This window comes from Sinohyriopsis cumingii, chromosome 2 (genome assembly GCF_028554795.1).
Source record: "Sinohyriopsis cumingii isolate HCF-2022 chromosome 2, ASM2855479v2, whole genome shotgun sequence".
NCBI classification, from domain to species: domain Eukaryota; kingdom Metazoa; phylum Mollusca; class Bivalvia; order Unionida; family Unionidae; genus Sinohyriopsis; species Sinohyriopsis cumingii.
In genome coordinates this window covers 62,518,204-62,539,887 of record NC_142962.1, presented here as the reverse complement: position 1 = coordinate 62,539,887, position 21,684 = coordinate 62,518,204, and the positions used below count along the sequence as shown (strand labels likewise).

At 36.7% G+C, this 21,684-nt stretch overlaps 1 protein-coding gene across 1 annotated transcript in view; it reads right to left on the bottom strand.

The window, feature by feature from the left end:
* Positions 1-15,597, bottom strand: part of LOC149805034 (uncharacterized) — an 89,345-nt gene extending 73,748 nt beyond the window's left edge. The window contains exon 1 of the mRNA XM_089946726.1: positions 15,090-15,597. Coding sequence (XP_089802852.1) covers positions 15,090-15,267 — 178 coding nt within the window. The 5' untranslated portion in view covers positions 15,268-15,597. The remainder of the gene's footprint in view (positions 1-15,089) is intronic.
* Between the last annotated feature and the right edge of the window lie 6,087 nt (positions 15,598-21,684).

Here is a 21,684-nt window from a genome sequence, read left to right as displayed (position 1 = left end):
ACATGTCAAACATTTTCACTCTACCTAAAAATACAGTTTCGATAGGGAATTACATTAAAAAGGCGTGCTATGAAATGTAAAATATGGTGTGTCTAATAATTGTAGGGCTAGAAACTGTCCTTGCAACCGGAAATGTCAGTTTAATCAATCACAATAACATGCAGAAAATAAGCCTGTCTTATGCCGTTTGTGAAACTTTATAATACGAAACAACTATTAACATGCCTTGTCTTTGTTATTCCGTGGCTTTATCACAGTGAGTACGATTTATTTAATGAGTCACAATTTAAACTGCCTTGTCATATTGTCAAAAATGCTCACTAAGAAGCATGCGCGTCTTTTCTTTTTATTTACTGAAACCCATGTTCACACATATGTCAGCGTTTTATAAATTCTTTTTAATTTGTGAGATTTCATACATATAACAGCTGTCACGCTGATATCGTTTGACTCAATGCACTTTTACGTGAAGTCGCAGATACGACACAAATCATGAATAAATAAAGCTACCGTCAATACAAAATGAGGCCTATTCATGTATGTGTGTATGTGTGTGTTTTATGGTTTTTATTGCAGCTTTAACAATTGTGTTCATGTCGCTACGATGTCTGCTGTGTGGCAGTTTAGAGTGTCTAACACTAGGGCATTATGCCAGAAAAACACGAAGCATCCTGTTCCACCCAGTCACATTATCCTGACACCAGGCCGACCAGTCATTCCTAACACTAACCTCTTCATGCTCAGCACCAAGCGAGGCAGCTGCTTAACCATTTTGATAAGTCTTTCGTACGACTCAGCCAGGGTTGGAAACCGCGACTTCCCGCATCCGAGTCGTACGCTCAAACCACTTAGGCCACCGGAGTGGTCAGGCCGGTTCAAGTACTAATCTTGATAACGAGTTGCTTGAAAATATCACTCTAGGTTAATTATGACAGAATTACATCGTTCGTCATTTGACTAAGAATGCACAAATCATGCTGTCATCTATGAAGCGAAGATCTGAAATCATTATTAGTCTCCTTACATACGGATGCCAAGTGGAATTCAAAGGATCATCATTATTGAGATAATGAATGCCGATTTATATAAACATAGGCAAAGAATTCCGCAACACGATCTTGCTTCGATGTGAATGTCAGTTTTAGTCTCACTTAACAGGAACTTTATTTTCACAAATCATTAATTACTTAATGTTTATTTCTATTTTTTCTTAATTATATGTTTTGTTTGCAATTTTGTTATAAAAAGTTACATAGTCTTATCTAATGTTTATTTTTTTCAGCAACATGTTTTCGTATTCGCTGTCAAGACAACATTTACACTTTGATCGGAACAATACCGTCAGTTTGTTATTTCCAAGGTCACCACAAATGCATAAATAATGACTGAAAGTGAAACCTTTCTCTGGAAACACTTTTCAAAACAGAATTGTCTTTTTTCGAAGTGTCGAGGAAGAAGATCAAGCTAAAAACGCACGCAATAAAAGAGAGAATCTGAGTACATAAACGTCATCAAGATTTAACCCTCTGGTAAAAAAAATATAATCAAAAAGAGCATATTTTTAACTTTAAGGTACAAACTTTTAGAATTTCTAAACATTGAGTTTGAACTCGAGTTTGTTCTCAAAATGTTTCCAGAATACGGGACGTTGGCTTAGAGTATTATAACTTATGCTGAATAATTAATGTTGGATAAGCTGAATAACTACTCTTGTATAAACTGAATAACTACTCTTGTATAAACTGAATAACTACTCTTGTATAAACTGAACAATTACTGTTGTATAAGCTGATTAATTAACGTTGGACTAGCTGAACAATTATTGTTGTATAAGCTGAATAATTACTATTGGATAAGCTGAATAATTACTGTTGTAAAAGCTGATTAATTAACGTTGGATAAGCTGAATAATTACCGTTGGATAAGCTGAATAATTTTTGCTGACTAATTTAGTCTTCTGGAGAAAGCGTCGTTATTTTCTATATGTAATGAAAATTTACTGAAAAACTGCCACTGTCTACCTCGATATGGAAATGATGCCTCATCGGATGCTTTTAAGAAAATCTGCCACAGATGTGCAGTAAAGCAGCCATCGATTAGATATGGAAATACAATCTTATTCGGCGAAGATTGATCGTACGCCGTTTGATTTGTCACTTGTAAACACCAACAGATAACTATATGTCCTTGAGTTAAGAAATGTACCGCAAAATGTGTTCGTTAGCTTATATGGAAATGCAGTTCTATCTTCTGACTAACGAGAAGATTGTGATTCAGAACCGCACCTGGCTTACCTGATATGGAAATAAAGAATTATCTTAAATTAAACTTTACTGCTGCTTGCCTATCAAAGATTAAAAATGCGTTCTGTCGATCTACTGACGATGCTGATAGAGAACTCCCAAGTTATCTTGTATAGTTGCTTATAAAGCGAGTCAAGCTAAATAAAATAAACACAAAGATCCTAATACGTCGTAGCATAATACGCCTTCCGGTGAGGGTTTATGTTGATTACTCTTAACAAACTACACATATCCAGATGAGCCAGGAGATCTCGGTCTTTGCAGTTTGCAGTTGGATTCGTCTTATAAGCGTATACATACTGTATTCTAGAAGCTTGTTATGAAGCAATGTTTTGGGGCATTTTGTTGTATCGCCAAACATATACTTTCTTCAAGGCATTGCGTGTTTTATCTTTCCAAGACGAAGTGAAACCTGGTTTAAGGGAAGGGACTCTAACTGCGATATGTAAAGACACACATGTTCCGAATTTAAATGTCGAATAGCCTAGTCGAACAGAAAATATCGTACTTCAGTTATATCGGTAACATTATTAAGGTGCCATGGACAAAAGGTGAGCTGTTTGCCACCTCATCGTGGCTTATGGGTTCTCTGGCTGAGTATTATCTTTCTACCGACCAAAATTAATATTAAAGCTCTAATCTTAAACTAGTCCAAAATTAGTACGCAAGTCCAAAATTAGTACGCAAGAAAAATGTCGAGTACCTCCTTTCTTCCTCCACAAATTTTCATACATTGACACATTCAGTTTGTATATGTACACAAATGTATAGCTGACGTTTTATATTACAACCAAGAAAACACTAAATACCCTTGTGAGAAATCATTTCGAGGACAACACAAAAGTTATTCAAGATTTTTCAAACCGTTTTGCCGCCCTATATGAACAATAATAACAGATGTCAATTACACCTTGGATTTCTTGCCGAGACACTTTGGTCCATCCTATTCGCGCTGTTGAGTACAGACTTGTATAGGAAACGACACATAGGGATTATTCCACAGTCAACGTAAACAATTAAGAATCCCTATTTTATTTTCCTGCATTCTCATTGCTAATAAATTTTAAGGATTTAAAATTTGCACCTCTGATGCTTAGTTTATACGCATTTTAATAATACTTTTATACATACATGCAAATATACATGTTTCCAAGGTTAGGGTTGGAGACGATTTATCTACCTAATGTGTTATTTTCTTATCAATCTGTTAGCTTTGGGATTTTTAGAAATTAAATAGGCACTATATAAACATTATTGTACTGACGTGCCGTTTCAACACAAGAGTGATATAAAAAGATATAATTGGATGTCATTAAAAACCAAACACAAGGTAGTTGAACAACTCTTTGTGGCTGATGTCATTTGAAACTTCAGTTGAAGAGTGTGGGAACTCTGTAAGCTATTCTCGTTGTTCTGTAGACAGAAAACGGTCTACATGTTAAGCCGCCTTGCCCGTTCATCCATCTGCTAATTTTGTTAGAGCGTATGTTCTATGCCAATGACTCGCACCTTTGGAGTATAATTGGAACATTTTCCACAATGAGAAAAACTATGTTAAAAATTTTTATATTTTGTCGTTCTGATCGTACTATTGGGCTAGCAAAAGGTGATTGGCTGAAATGGTGTGTGTCTGTGTGTGTGTGTGTGTGTGTGTGTGTGTGTGTGTGTAGAGAGAGAGAGAGAGAGAGAAATACAGTTTTGGGGCATTTTTATTGAGCAAGGATTTATGCACGAGAGTGACGTTCTGCCCGGGATTTGTTTTGTTCCATCTTTGCATCTGAAGTAATATGGAACAACTCACTGATCAGTCTTACAATGCCAGCACATACATTAGAATGATATTTTCTGATATGAGTATTCCGTTATGAATAATGGAATCGAGAGATGGAAGAACGCAGGAAAGGATGGACAGAAAGACAAAGAAACAGACAGATTACGGCTGATTTTCTTTTAAAATTGCTTTGTAGCTAATTCATTAAGTTATTTTGATGTCAATAAACATTACTGTTTTTACTGGATCTTTTGGAGAAATACTAGTCACCAATAAAAGTTGAAATAACAGATCAGATCTTTCCAATAAAATCCCATCGATCTCTCATGCTATACATAAGTAGGATTTTCCTACTTTGGTGAAAGAGTCATCATTCGAATTAATGTCTCCATATTTTTTTAACCGTATGTGTTACATTGAACGCGTGTTACATTGAACGCGTATTAACTGCAATAATTACTGCCTTATAAGGTTCAAAACTTCCAAACAAATGTTTGTACAATTTTGCTTACAAATCGAAACAAGAGCGACGTCATTCGTAGGCCTGAATACCAAAAGGAGGTCAACAGAGTGCGAGAATGCATTGAGGTATACCACTTGTTAGATTTTTATTAAATGTAGTCTTCAAAAGACTTGGCGAAATCCTGGTACTTCTGAAGGAGGTTACATCAGTAATTGCAGTTCATTATAAGGATAAGGTTCAAAGATTATAAAGATTACGTTGGCATATTACCAATCGAGCACAAGCATCCCCAAAAAGGTTAGTAAATGGAATCGTATGGCCGCCAAAATATGTTTGCCTATGAACTATGAAAGGAGATAGTAGTTGAATTAACACTTGAACGTGTAACAATTAATAATACCTATGAGGTAATAAGATACTTAGAATGAAAAAAAGCCTTAACTTCACGTTGGGTAGTGAGGGACAGTCAAAGTGTGGGAATTGTCCTAAATATTAGCTCATGTCCGTTGCATTTATTTATAATTGTGTGGGTCCATTACTCTGTGTCTGTGACTTGGATTTTTAACGCAGCTTTTAACAATTCTTTTCAGTCATATCGCAACGAAGTCTGTAGTGACGCAGTTTATAGTGATGTTAAGGCATCACGCCGCTGACATGTAGCATGATGTCCCACCCAGTCACATTATCCTGAAACCAGGACGACCAGTCCTAACACTGATATCTTAATGCTGGGGCCAAGCATCTGCTAGTACCAACTCTTTGGTATGACTCGACCGGGGTTCGAAGCGGACGCTCTGTCCACTAACACCGGCGCGGTCCATTGTACATGTAAATACTCCTAAAACTTAATACTGTAAATACTCCAATAAAATGATCGATTTTTCTCGCCTTTTTTACATAATGTTCTTAGTTCATCACTGATTTAAGGAATATGTAGTATACATATTGTAGTTCCATGCATCTGCTTAAATCTGCATTTCAGAAAGGGAATAAAGGAATGTGAGCTTCTAAGTTTTATATTTGGCTGGTAAGTACCACCGCATAAAAGAATAGTAGATCCCTACCAGATATAAAAAATATAAATGCATAATATTACGTTTTATTATATGCTTAAGTGTTGACCATCGAGAATTATTTGAAAATAGTTTTCATTTTTGTCACTCCTATATTTCCCATCATGCCATGCGATGACTGATTTTGTGTGCCTACAGAAGTCATACGACAAAACAATGCGAGTTAGGAAACTTAAAAATAATATGCATTAAACTTCAGCTCCGGAAATTAATTTTGCTTTAAGTGATTTGAGTCAATGCCGGTCGCAGTTCTGTGAAATTAGTAATTCCTCTTATTTCCTTGTCCTACCCATTTTTTTTTTAAATAAAAAAAAGAATAAAATGAGAGACACAATAATTAAGACCAGACGTAATATACTATTGTATGATGGCAGTCGTGTTGTTTTTTTTTTCCTGTAACCAAAACCAGAGATATCGTTTGCAGAAGATCATGTCGTGGTACTTAAGGCAGCTAATTATAGGTCGATAGTGAAACACTGAAATAATTGTATGGTTACTTGTGTAATATCAGATATAACTTGTTGCAAAAATGTGTAGGAAACATTCAATAAACATCAAAATAAATTAATTTGTTTATTCTACAAGACTACATTAGTAGCATGAGTGGATATACATAAGTTAAAATGAATATATAATTGATTATATCACACACACACACATACACACACACACACACACACGCACATTTTTATTTGTTTGACGTGTATGTGTTTTTTATTTGCCTTTAAAAAAAACCCTCATTAAGAGTCGAAAGCGCTCAGGGTAAGTTAGAAATTAGTTTTGCACTGATTGTTGTCAGTTTATTGTATTTATCTTAATCAATCTCTGACACGCGTGATCCTTTGCTGGATCCAGTGCACTTGAAAGGGCTGTTATTCGCCATATATATATATATATATATATATATATATATATATATATATATATATATATATATATATATATATATATATATATATATATGTTTCACAAGTATGCGCGTCATGGAATGGTCTAACATTATGATACCCTCACGATTAGATTAAACTCAATGTAGCAGTGAATATGATAACACCATGCCCGGTGGCTGTCTATGCCTTTCATCGACCCTTTGTCATCAAATAGTTACTTGCCCACACAGTGAGCCAGCTAAAATGTTCTTAGATACTTCTTAGATAATACACAAATATTATCAGAGTACATAGATTTTTTTTTGTTGTTGTTGCATGGGACAAGTGCTTCCTTTTTGCAAGGGACAAGTACTTTTTTTGCATGGGACAAGTGCTTGTTCAGAAGAGATTGAGTTGTAGCTTGTTGTGTGAGAATTTGTTTTTTCTCCGAAGCATTGAGTGTTCTTCAATTAATATAGTTCGCTAATAGCCAGACTAAAATTTGGATAAGTTTTGTTGTATAATCCTCAAAGTTAATTAACTCGTACTAATTAACGAGGGTTATTTATTTATTTTACCAGAGACCCCAACAAAATTTTCGCACGAGTTTGATTTGGATCAGATTTGTAAGTTCTCATACCACAATAATCTATCCAGCCAAAAATCGTAAGGATGCACACTTCAAATGATTGATTTTGTAGTAGGTTTCTGACTAATGAATCATTTAAAAGGTAAAAATGCTTAAAATTTCTTTACGCTATATCAGTCTTAATCGGTAAGACATGAAACGACGTGAGATGATGTGTCTGGTTTTTGCCGATCATTATCCGAAAATAACACTTTCTTTATTTCCAAACAGGTCAGAATATGTTGACTAAGTTTTCTATGAGGCGCCGTAGCGTACAAAATCTGGTCCAATAAGAACGTTGTCGAAAAAATTGAAATGTTATATGTTCACAATTCCAATTTCACACGTTGTATCAAAAATGCTTGTCCTTAAAGTTCCATTTTCAAGGTCGAAATTTTAGATTGTATCTGTTGAATGAAACAGTAGTGGTTGAAAGTTATATTTTTTATGTCGACGTTTTAGACTGTATCGTTTGAATTACATGGTGGTGGTTGAAATTTCAAAGTCATACGTCGAGAATTGCTAATTTACGTACTGGTTCAAAGAGTTTATGTTGAATGTTCCATTTCATATGTTGAGTATTCTGATTTCATCTGTTGAATTACACAGCACTGGTTGAAAATTCTATGTCCAATGTCGAGGTTTTAGATTGTATCTCTGAATTACATGGCGGTTGTTGAAATTTTAATGTCATATATCGAGAGTTTCAATTGAACATGTTGAATTACATTGATTGTGCTAAAAGTTCCATTTCGTATGTTGAATTTTTAAATTGTATCTGTTGAATTACAGAGCGGTGATTGGATATGTTATTGTGCTTGTCAGAATTGCTATTTTTATATGGTGAAATGATGTCTTGGTGTTAAAAGTAACATTACACAATGTCCACTTTAACAATTCAAAATAATATCGAGTATTAACAAACATCATTCGTGTATTCAATTATAAGGCGCCATTACATTTCGTGCATTTACAGTCTGAAAGTTGCTAATCACAGGTTGAGAATCATATACGAATTTATTCGCTAGAAGTCGCTCTCGTGAACGGACCGCGTTATTTTTAACCAAGGGGTCAGCTTCTTGCTGCTGTGAAATTCAGCAGATGAAATCTAAATACTCGCCATATGAAATGGAACTTTCATCACAAACAGTTACATACAACGTGTGAATTAGGGATTCTCGACATATGATATTGAAATTTCAACCACCACCGTGTAATTCAAAATATACACTGTAAAACGTCGACATAGGAAATATAACTTTAAACTACCACTGTATAATTCAACATATAAAATCTAAAATCTCGATCCAGAAAATAGAACTTTAAGGACATGCATTTTGATCCAACACGTGATATTGGATTTTTCGACATACGACATCGAAATTTCAACTGCAACTTTCTCACTGGACCAGATTTTGTCCGCTACGGCGCCTCATAGTTTCGACAATGACATCCAAGATTTACGGCCTTTTGATCTTACTCTGCCATCAAGATCTGTATATAAACAGTTTAATGTTCGCACATGCATTGAATCAGTAATTGCTTTTTAATAGACATCTTTTATCCAGGTGAGAATTCCAAGCGGGGTCAGTTTAACACAGTGACTCCAGATATACTGGTGATAAATAAGGACCGGTTACCAAGATGAGGACTAATAAGCTCTAAAACAGCTACTTATATAAAAGGTGACATGAAAGCAAAAAAAAAAAATAAATAAAATAAATAAAAATAAAAAATCTACCCCAACATAACAAAATGGCCGTAAATAGAACAGCACAACTTGGGTGAAGCATGAGAATGCATACTGTTACAAACACAAAACAAAGTATGAAGAAAACCAGAACCAAATGGTGTCCTATTCAGTCTTCGACAACACAGGAAGAATGACTCCCTTGGGGCCGTCTATTTAGTACGTACGCATGGAGGGGTGGGGGTAAACCCAAAATGCGTACGTTTTCGTATGGGGGTGTCTACTGATAATGTACGTACGCATAGGAAACGGGGGTGGGGTGGTGTGTAAAACCTCTATAATAATTTATCTAATACGTAACCTGTTCGACTGGGTTCAGTCGGCGTTTGAACTTTAGCGGACACTAGACAAACTTTTTAAAGTTACGCAGCTTATTAACTTTGATGCAACTAGACATTCAACGTCGGTGGACTATCTGTTTTATTAAACACGTTAATATTATTAATCCTTTATGGTTTCTGCGTGGATCAAATATAGGCTGTTCTATTGATTAAGATTTGGGTGGGGGGTGCGTCAAGCGTGCATGCACAGGTGTGTGTGTGTGTGTGTGTGTGTGTGTAAAATAGTACGCATCTGTACGGGGAGGGGAAAGGGTAAAGTTTTGCCAGATTTTTGCGTACGTACTAAATGGATGGCCCCTTTTCAGCTAGATTTGATCTTGAGGTAGCTAAGTCGGACCGAGATACTTTTCACGAATGCTTTTCGCATTAATTCAACTCGTATGGGTGGCTAATGTATCTAGGTGTTAAATCGGGGGGGGGGGGGGGGGGGAGAGCGGTTTGTTTTAAACACGTAATAATAAATTCATCAGATGTCAGCCACTTCATTTATAAAAAGTTTTCAAGGTCTCGAGTTGGTAGCATGTTACAATTTTTCTGTCGCCTTTAGTAAAAGAACTTTCAGGACTGAGGTTTAGAATTTTTGTCATACTGCCTCAGAAATATGTAATGCTTTAGTGGACGAAGAAGAACGATCACTTCCATGATGAAGATAATATTACTTTACCTGAGTAATGTTAACGTACAGTGACACCTGTATGAGGCGACACTACACCATATGCCAAAAGTGTGGTTCATAAAACAGGTGTACTGCTATTTCGGACTATTGTATTATATTAAAATATTTACTGAAAAGCTGTTCTTTTATGACAGGCGATCGTTAACAAGAGTGGTTTTGCAAGTCTGGATTTATTGAATTATTGATTGCTACTAGCTCTCATGTCATGTCTTTGAACAACATATATACATATCGAAATGCTCTTGAGCAACTTATTTTGCGAAAATATGATGCAAATCGAATTCGTGTCAACTTTTTAATACCCATTTTTAATTTGATCATCGTAAATGCAAACAATCATGTAACATCGCATATCACATGCTTATCCAACCGTAAAGTCGTCGCTCTTATTAGAATTTGAATAATAGGAAACTTAATAATGTAATACAAACTTGCAAAATGATTGGACAGGTTAAAGACATCACACATACTTAAACTGTTCTTTTGTCTAAGGCACTTGAAAAACCTAATATCTCAAATGCAACTTCAGACCATTCCATTCTTCAAGTCAAATATAACTTTATACCCTTTTGAAGTCATATACAAGTTCAGACCATTACACTTTTCAAGTAAGATATAACTTTAGACCATTTCATTTTTTCAAGTCATGTATAACTTCAGACCATTCCATTCTTCAAGTCAAATAAAACTTCAGACCATTCCATTCTTCATGACAAATAAAACTGCAGACCATTACATTTTTCAAGTAAGATATAACTTCAGACCATTCCATTCTTGATGACAAATAAAACTTCAGACCTTTCCATTCTTCATGACAAATAAAACTTCAGACCATTTCATTCTTCATGACAAAAAAACTTCAGACCATTCCATTCTTCAAGTCAAATAAAACTTCAGACCATTCCATTCTTCATGACAAATAAAACTTCAGACCATTTCATTTTTCAAGTCAAATAAAACTTCAGACCACTCTATTTTTCAAGTACTTCGTGCAGGCTCGTGATGTAGTAGTATATACTGAGGACCCTACTGTATGTTTTAAGAAGCGAACAGTGGAGGCAGGAGTCGTGATCGCTCATTGGTTAGCGTGTCGAAATCACGACCTAAAGGGCGCTGGTTCAAATATTTCCATTGGATCAGAACGGGTGGACTGCCTTGGTGTGTTCCTGAGTAATACACTTTACTCATATTGTCTCGGCACTAAATAACCCACTTGTGTTGTTGTACCGTAAAATAACAACCTCAATTTTCAATGTAACTTGGATGCAAAACAAATCAGAAAGGACTGTTACATTACGTTTGCTATAGTGTGTGCCGAAATGTATACTCGTGACGAAAAATTGCTAACTGGGTTGTTCAAATCAACTGTTTACAATTTCTGCAAATCAAGTGGATCGGCACGTCCAGCCATATAATTGTTTTTACTAATATATCCTTCAATATCACAGCAATTATGAATCTATCAGCATGTAAGCGTGTATCAGGATTTTAACGGACATCAGCACAAATAGCTATATGGCGCCAATTGCATCTTTAAAAAATTACATATAAAGCTTATCAAGATAAAAGATAAAATTCAAAGATGCCCAGTATTCCGTAAAAAATGATATCAACAATAAAATGTAAAGGCAGATAATATAAAATTCCATACACATATGGCTTATTAGACAGCACTTTCACAAAAAAAAAAAAAAAAAAAAAAATCCAAGACTTTCCCTCGTGGAAAACAATCATAAAGACCCATCCGTGTGTTTAAATGAAAATACTGCCAGAGGCCTGCTGGAACATCTCTTATATGAGAATATGTAGGAACGCATACATTAGTATGAATTAGATATTTGTCAAATACGACACTGCGCCTGAAAAGACATTTCGTCGAAGTTTGTAAAAATAACCCAAGTTAAATAAAATGATAAAATGTATTACGATATTGTTAACAACGGGCTATTTCATCCACCAACGACGACAATTTATTTCGAAGAAACTCTATCGACTACTGAAATTGTAGAAATGGTTATTTTCGAGAGAAAAAAATCGCATTTAACAAAATGTTGATCTTCAAAATATCCGTCACCTATCTTTATCATAGAACGGAACTATTTGGTATTCCACCAACAAAACATAACTGTGGATTGCGAAATGTGTTCTTTAACACATTAACCCCTGGAGCTTTTTGTCATTTTTGCCTAAAAATCTAGTAGGAAACATATTTTGAAAGCTATTTTTGAACAGACTGGAAAACACCTAATTCCCGGTCATCTTTCAATAACATACTGCCTAGTGGTGTTAGAAACATCGATATATGTTGGCTATTTGACTCGCGCATGAGCAGAAGGGTAAAAGTTGGACTTATTTTTTTTTGTTGCTAAACGGAGCCATTATTTTTATATGGAGACCACTCTCTATTCCAAATGCCTATCTTATCCTACTTTTTGCAAAGGCTCATCTGTCTGTTTGCAGTTCATACCGGTTTGCCTTAGATGCGAGACCAAAAAGTCTAAAATCCGGACACAAAATCAGATTCCGACCACGGGCAAATTTTGGGTAACAAACAGTCGGGTCCAAAAGATGAAGTTTTTCTATCTGTATTTTGTAGTGCAACCAGATATTCCAGATTATTTGGTATCATCGTAGAGCTACATCTGTCTACCTTTCTATAATACCACCCACTTTAGTGTATCATGCACGACCATGACGCTACAGAGCTCGGCAGTAGGCTACTACCTCCTGCCCCGTAAAATCGTCGCTAGGGGTTACTGTGTTAAGAACTCTCGTTGCGAGGGAGGGAGGTGATTTTCATCAGCAGCATAATTACTAGGGGCACTTTCAACAGACGGCAATTAATCACCCTCAAACAGATCACGCATAGAAACTGAATCTGAATGTCATTTATACGAACACTTATCATACCACTCGAAGTCACAAAAACTACAACACTATGCTATAAATTTTAACTGATGGTGCGGTATAGCTTTGTCTATAGCAAAGATAAATACGGAAAACTGAAACGGTAACCCATGTCAACAAAATGAGGTCCTGACCGAGTTCTTCGACCAGTACGCTGGAGAGAGAGAGAGAGAGAGAGAGATATTTGAATTGCCAGTGACTCTCGCAGTGAGCCAAGGCTCTTTTCTCATCTGATATTAAAGTACTGTATTTGTAAACATATATTATTTTAAATATTATTATAACCGTCAAAAGTGTTATCCAAATAATTCCGTTCAATACCCTTGTAGTAAACAACGTAGATAAAGGTCTGTCAGATAATAATTTTGTTTACACATCTCAGGTGTTTCTATATGATTGTTTCTAAACACGCTCTGTAGTTCTTGCTACTGGAAGGATATCATACCTGGCCAAGTGAGAAGTAAACAAATCACACAGTGCTACATGTATCTGGCCTCATTTACGACAATTATGAACAATGATATATCTCAGAAACATTTAAAAAATCTGTCTTTTGGAGTAGGTAGAAATATGTTGTGGACTTGTTTGTGATTGGAATTAATCGGAAAGAAATACACATATAATAAATCGATGAAGTAATGCAATCAAGTTAAGCAAATAAAATAAATTACCAGGCAAAATTTCGTTTTATACAATTCCTTGTATAGCATTATTGAATGACACATGGGACAGGGTGTGTGGTTTGGATTTTTAACGTAGCTTTAACAATTTTTCAGTCATACCGCTACGATGTTTGAAGTGTGACAATTTATAGTGATATCTTGCACTAGGACACAATACCGCAGACACCTAACATCATGTCCCACCCAGTCAGATTATCCTGACACCAGGCCGACCAGTCCTTACACTAACCTCTTACTGCTCAGCGCCAAGCGAGGCAGCTGTTACTACTATTTTTACGTCTTTGGTATGGCTCGGCCGTGGTTCGAACACGCGACCTCCTGCATTCGAGGCCGACGCTCTAACCACTAGGCCACCTGATCGCTGATACATGGGATAGCTGGTTAAATATTAATATATGGAACAGCTGATTAAGTATTGATATATGGGACAGCTAGGTAAACATTGATATATGGGGCAGCTTGTTAAATATATCAGGTTCTACACTAGGACAGTATGTAAGACTTCCAGACAAATGCTTTGCTGCAAACCAAGTAAAATAATAGTCAGTCAATCAATCAATAGAATAACCAGTCAATCAATCAATCAATCAACTTCTTTTTATGAGTTGATAATGATGGCTGATGATATAATTTTAGCATTAACATAATACACCTTCTGTTCATATTTAGAAATTACTTTTTCTCACAACAATATACTTTATATAGAGAGAGCAATACGGTTAAAAAGAGACGTAGAAAAGACACTTTGACTTGAAGTCTTGAAAAAGCAAGTCTTACGTTGTTTCATGCATCTATTTCTAATTTGATGCGTATTGGTGACTTGAAGCTAAAACAAATATTGGCAGGGGATGAACTTTTTCCCTTTTATAACTACTCATGTAATAAATTGCTTAATGAATGACCGTTTTCCACTCTTGGTGGAGTGGGTTGGTTCCACATGTGTCTTCTGCTAGTTTGGGACCAGGGTGGTGTGTTATAAGGGTGTTATGGATACTACGGAAGTAAGAACCCTATAGAGATGATCTCCCGTATACAGGATACATGAGCGTATTGGGGTGGGGGCGTGACATAGACATGTTTCTTAAGAGTAAGTTTCTACACAATTAGCTGTTAAAATTATGCCCTGGGAACGCTTACAATTTAGGAGATTCCGGAGGCTCTGCCCCCTTGACCGTCATGATAATTTCTGTTCGATCAGAACCCTCGATTACTACATTATACTACGCCCTAAACGATATTTTCTGGACCCCCCCCCCTCTCTTTCTCTCTTTGACATCACAATTATATTTCTTTCGCACAGCTCATTTACACACACACACACACACACACACATATATGTATGTGTATATATATATATATATATATATATATATATATATATATATATATATATATATATATATATATATATATATATATATATGAGAGTCACAAATGTTACTGATGCATATGGGATTCAATAATTTCATATTTAGCACTTTAAAAATGAGCCGTGCGAAAAGTTTTAATTATGATGTCAAATCTTACAAGATCAAGTATATACATAAATGCATCTTATAAGTACAACATTATCAATCAATTTACATACATACATACATACATACATTCCATTTTCACAAACTTACCTCTCCTTCTTTTGTATATGAGAAATCCTATAATCCCAAGAACAAGCAGAACTACGGCCAAAGTGCCAAAGACACTGGCCACTACAATTACAGCTACATCTGGACAACTGGCCTCAGCTGCAACGGTCGGAATGATCAAATAAAGAGAAATAGTCAGTGCACAAAATACACAAATCATGGTCTTTACTTTCGGGATACAACTTAGCTCTTACGTCCAGAGAGGCTATAGGTCAAGCCTACGATACTGTTTTTTGCATTAATCCGCACCTATCCATCGATCGGAAAATTATACATCATATCCATCACACCTGGAACTTGGAACATGTGCAAAATTAATTTCAATATTTCTTAAAGCAACACGATTTCAGAGGAAAAGTATTAACATGTGTGCCGATCATATATCTTCCTTTACCTGTCGCTTCCCAAGCTATGTGCACCTTGGGCCAAGCTAAATATACACAACAGTAGTGTAACCCACTCCACTGATTCGATGCAATTAGAGGAATGCGAGCAAACGTTCCATGCCGCTAAGCACAGGCCTTTAAAGAGAAGAGGTCTCAAATAATCCAGTGCATTCGGGGCTTTATTTTATTATTTCGGATGACTGATTAAATCTTATTATTTTCATGGTCAAACACTCTACGGTCCGTCTTGCTTGTTTTATGTTCCAGAACCGATGCAGATTGTTCATCAGGTGAAAATACCTGGCATTCCATGAGCGGACGAACAAATAGTATTGATCAAACAAGTATGTGCTGCGTTTGAGTTTAAATCAAGGTAGATAAGTCCCACACCTTTATAAAGCTATCCCTCTAGGTAAACACCATAAGTAATTTCCACAGGTAAGTTTGAGGGGGAAAAAAGAGAAGAGGATTAGGACAGATTGAACATAGCAGGTCAGGTGTGCCCGAGGAAATACCTTACGCAAAATATGTAATAAGATAGTTTAAGACTCAAGTTGAGATGATGTTTTACGTTGCTGATATCTCGTATTTTGTATAGTATAACGATAAAAATCCCGCTTTTCCCGGGACAAAGAAATTTGTACAGTGCCTGACACTCTTATTTGGAAGGTCACGAAACACATTGACATCTGTGTTGAAACGAATTAGTTGTCGCAATTTATCAAACAGCTGTTGCCCTTTTGAAGTTGCGAGTTACGAAGAAAGATATAAATGTCAGTTTCGTGGCCATAATTTTCTATACAGTGCTGAAAACAAATATTATCAGGGAAAATAAATTTTGGCGTAATTTTGTTCCCGCTGGTTTAGAAACACACAATGGATTCCAATACATTTGATTAAATAAGTTTGTGAAGAAAAAATGTATTCAAAACATTTCATCTCTTGTTGAAAATATGAACTCTCGGAAAGGGAAGGTTGTTTTACTTAATTATATAAAACTCATAAATTATTACTTCGCTATTATCCTTATTCTTTCAATTGACACATTTAAACATGTTTGAACGTACTCCTTGACCTTCTACAACGATTCTTTTTTAAAAATTGTCATAAGCACTGAATTCAAAGCAGCCCCGGCTTTTAAGTTTTCTAGGCCCAAGACGCCACGGTGATAGCGGGGTTCGGCCGGTGGAGTTACATCATCATCATCATCATCATCATCATCATCACTAAAATAATTATAAACTACCTTCCCTTACTGTGTCATCAAACCCTTAACCCAAGAGGTCATTGGGACACCACAGCTAACTTTACAACCAATTCTTTTCATCTTTCCCTGTTCTCTACTGCCCTTTGTGAATCTCCAAATCGCATGCCTGTCCTCTCCTCAATGATGTCTTCCCACCTCTTTTTCTGTCTCCTTTTTTTTTCCAGCACCCTAGCACTGTGCTTTGAAAGATAGTTTTTGCCAGTCTAGATGATCTTGAGACATGACCGTATTACTTCAGTTTACGCTTTTGTACAGTGGTCAAGAGGTCTTCGTAGGATCCGATGGCTCGTTGGATCCTGTTGTGGACTTTCGTTGGTTACATGATCAATGCATGAGATGCAGAAGAGCTTGCGGTATCATCTCATTTCGAAGGTTTGAATCCTTCCTTGTAGATCTGATGTGAGCGTCCATGTATCACAAGCATACAGAAAGATGGATATGACAATTAAGCTCATCAGCTTTATTTTGAAACTAAAAACATTGGTCTCAACCTTATTATTGCTGTTGTTGTCTGGGTAATCCTGCAAAATAGTTCTGGTTTAGAGCCATCATCTGTGATAACTAACCCTAAGTACTTGAACCTTGTGACTCTTTCCAGCTTCTGTCCACTGACCTTTATTTCTGAACTGATGCCCTTGGCGTTGTTTGGCATCAGTTTGGTTTTCTCGGCACCAATCTCCACACTGTATGCTGTGGAGGTGGTGTTGATGCGCTCAACCAAATCAGCCAGTTCTTTTTCATCTCCTGCTAAACCATCAATATCTAAGTTGGTGATTGTTTTTCATACGACAATGACAGTGCCCTTGTGGTCATGCAAGGCATCCTCCATGATCCTTTCCTGGAAGATGTTGACGAGTGTAGGTGACATTATACATCCCTGTCTGATTCCAACTGTTGTTGGAAACCAAGCTCCTCTGCCGCCATTGATGAGGACATCATTGGTTGCTTTGTCATAGAGGTGCTTATCAACCTGCACCAGGTTTGAACTGATGTTGTACTTCCTCACAGATGCACATAAGGCCGCATGCCATACCCTATCAAAGGCCGTTTTGAAATCTATAAAGACCTGGTATAGATTCTTCTGTGCTGCTCCTTCCTGCTCGGAAGCTTGACTTTGCTCGGGTGACTGATCAAACTGATGGTTCTGTAGTTTTGGTATAACTGTATGTTTCATTTCTTGGAGCGCACGATGTCCAAGGATTGAATCCACGTGGTGAGCCATTCTCCAGTCTGCCATATCTTGTTGCAGATTGTTGTCAGGACTGTGACTATCCCTTCTCCTCATGCCTGGATGAGCCCTGCTGTTATGTTGTCAACGCCAGCCGACTTTCCTTTCTTTAGTGAACTAACTGCAGTTTATACTTCTTCACGAAAAATGGGGTTATCATCAGTTTCTTCTGCCTGAGGGCAATTTAGTAGTGCTGGATCTCTTTGGGTCTTATGATTGTACAATTCTGAGCAGTATTCTTTCCATTACTTAAGGATCTCTTGGTCTTCTTGATGCATTTTCGTGATTTGTCTTGGATGGTGGTAGTTTTCCCTTGTTTATGGGTTGGATATTTCACCATTTGATAATCCATTTTGCTATCATTTCTACACAGACTGTCTTCGATTTTGCAGCGTTGTCTTTCTATCCAGGATTCCTTTGCCTTTTTCATGCTTTTCATGATAATTTTTATCTCTCTGTATTTTCTATCTCCTTAATGATATCTTTTTTCCCTTTTCAGTTCTCTTCTTTTGTCTCATAGTTCAAGGACATCTATTATGCTCCAAGGTTTCTTTGTTCGACAACATTTGCCAATGATCTCGTTAGCTGTGATAGTCACAACTGTGTTGAATGTGGCTGTTGAGGACTCAAGGTCTGTGTCTTGTCTGTCCAGGGTTATCAAAGATGCAAATTTACCACCTATCATTGCTTAAAAGGCTTCTGAGAATTTTGGATCTTTCAATCTTTCAAGATCAAATCTGATTCATGGTTGGTTAGGCTTTTTAATCATTTTCAGGTGGAGGCAAAACGTTGTCATTAATAAGTCATGGCCACTTCCAATATCTGGTCCTGGAAAACTTCGTGTTCTGGCGATATTTAGTCATGTGCAAAATCGTTTTTTCCCCCCGCCAACATGTAGACAATCTGGTTGTGATGTTGTCCAAACTGGCAAAGCACACGTGGACCCTTTTAAATGCTTTTTGAGGGCCGAACTTGTTGGCTAGCACAAGATTGTTGTAGGCAGCAGACTCCAAGAGCCAGGTTCCTCTTTCAATGGGTTCGTTGTGGTGGTCATGACTCATGGATTACGAGCGGCAAGTGGGGAACTGGAGACGTAGGTAGAGCTGATTGTGGCCGGGGTCTTGGAAGGTGGGGGGGGGGATGAGAAAGAAAAATGTAACAGAAGTTGCTGATAATAGTAATTTTGATGTTGTGATAACTTGTATGCAGTAGATACATTACTCAGATCCAAGCACAAAATTTCATCAGTCTTGCAACAGTCTGTATGCATTTATAGATCTCTAAATGTATATGGGCACCAGAACGTTCCTCATATCTACTACTACTTTTTCTTATTTTCACGTTTTTCTTCTTCCGTCTTTTCTATCATAGCCATTAATTATTATTCAAGCAGAATTAAAATCGGTGGAGATTGTGTAATTAGCCGTAAACAGTTATCTCCCTTAGCCTGAAAATGAGCTGTAACGTGTGTCTGGAGTGACTGTTGGTGATTGTCGACGTTAACAAGAGCAAATTTCACTGATTAATGATCAATCTTAAGTTTTTCTATTCTAACTTATTTTGCTTAATTGTAAGATACCCTGATGATTAAATTGTGTACCTGGTATCAGTTCCGTACTTCAATGCAGCAGACATGTGACGATGATTGTCCTAATTAGTCCCCTCCTCCCCACGCCTTTTTCGCGTTCGGGGTCGTAAGTCCGATGCGATTGGATACATGTTTTGGTTTTGGTGCTTTTGGCACATCAACACAAACAGTTCAATGAGTGATGACGCACTTGGAATAAAGTGACTTGCCCAAGGACACATCATAGTAGCTGACCATGGATGGTCCGATGCTAGGATTCAAACCCACAGCCTTTCGATCATGAGTCTGACCTGCTAACCGCTTAGCCACCGTTGCTCCCCTCGCTGCATGTTATAAGTGGCGACTTAGTGGAGGCAGCCAGTTTTGCCATGTGTTGTAAAGATGGTGACGACCTATGTGGTAGTTACCACTTTCTAATATTTCAAATGTAATATCCTCAGACCTTTAGGGCTTAGACAGAGACGAACAATTGAGAAGGCATATTGGGAAACTTTTCAATCCATCTGAGAGTAAAATCTAACAGATGGTTGTTTTGACAACGTAGTTGATCCATTACTCCCACCCACCTTTAGTAAGGTTCTCCAGGATGTTGCTGAGGATACAATATCCCCACCACAGCGATGATTCCTGCGCGTGTAAGAAACCATGGTTTGATGACGATGGCATCCATCAAGGAACGGAACATTTGAATAACCAACCCATTTGATGAAATGCTGAATGAATACCGAGTTGAAGGTTGTCGTGTTGTCGTATCATGAGAGAGAGAGAGAGAGAGAGAGAGAGAGAGAGAGATCATGTCTCTTGGTTGAATTCTAACTCCTATATTAAATCAGTACTGAATAGGGTAAGACAAATTCATTTACATAAACAAACATATCAAGCATTTAAACGAGAAACTTGGATGAAATGGCCTCAACCATACTAGAAATCTCAAATACACTGGCCTAAATATTCTCCAAAAACGTACGATGATTATTCTGAAAACTTGCGTCCAAGAAACCGAAATGAAACGGTCCGTTTAAATTTCAAGTCTGCGAAATCTGAAGATTAGAAGAAAAAAAAATCGTCAACTCTCAGAGAGTTACAAGACCATGTGATGTCCATTATCAGCTTCTGAAACACTTTCCCTACACAACATTATTTGTATGAGCGTACTGGGGGTCAAATGATAATTATACTGGCGCCTGTAGCTTAACATGCAGAAGGCGGTGTCTAGTCATTCAGGAAATTCTACGTTAAAACTGTCGAGATGCTTAACACTGGGGAATCCTGTAACATTAATTGAATCGGTTGACCTCAAAAAATGGTTTCAGTCGGGAAATCCAATGTTAAAATTGTCCATAGGTTTAATATGTGGGAGACGATATGGGGTTAAGAGGGAATTTATCATGTGGGAGACGATATGTGGTGAAACTGGAGTTTAATATGGCAAAAAGTATTTGGGGTCAAAGTTCATGGTATAAAAACTTATAGAGTCAAACACGTCATGTGTAGTGACCAATAAACCCACATACACAAGTTAACATGCTGTGTGTAGTGACCAACATCCAGTCATCTACTACCAAACAAAACACATTATGTCATCAATAGGCTGCGTGTAGCGACTAATTACCTCAGACATAATATCAACAAGCCACATATAGTGACTGATACACACTCATCCAGCATCCAACACCCAGCATTATATAATCGGCACTTCTTTTGTACTGACCAATACCCCAGACATACTATCCAAACACCGTACGTAGTGCCCAATAACAACTAATCTCCTATCCAAAACTCAATTAAGATGACATGTGCAATGACCAATAAACCACACACACACACACACACACACACATATATATATATATATATATATATATATATATATATATATATATATATATATATATATATATATATATATATATATATATATATATATATATATATATATATATATATATATATATATATATATATATATATATATATATGAATGTTGACAAAATTCTAAACATAAACCTGATTTTAGCGGAGATTGAAACAGAGTCCAACAGAGAGAATTATTAGCGAGCATGTCCACAAGAACTTTTTTGTTTCTCCAATACAAATCGACACTATTT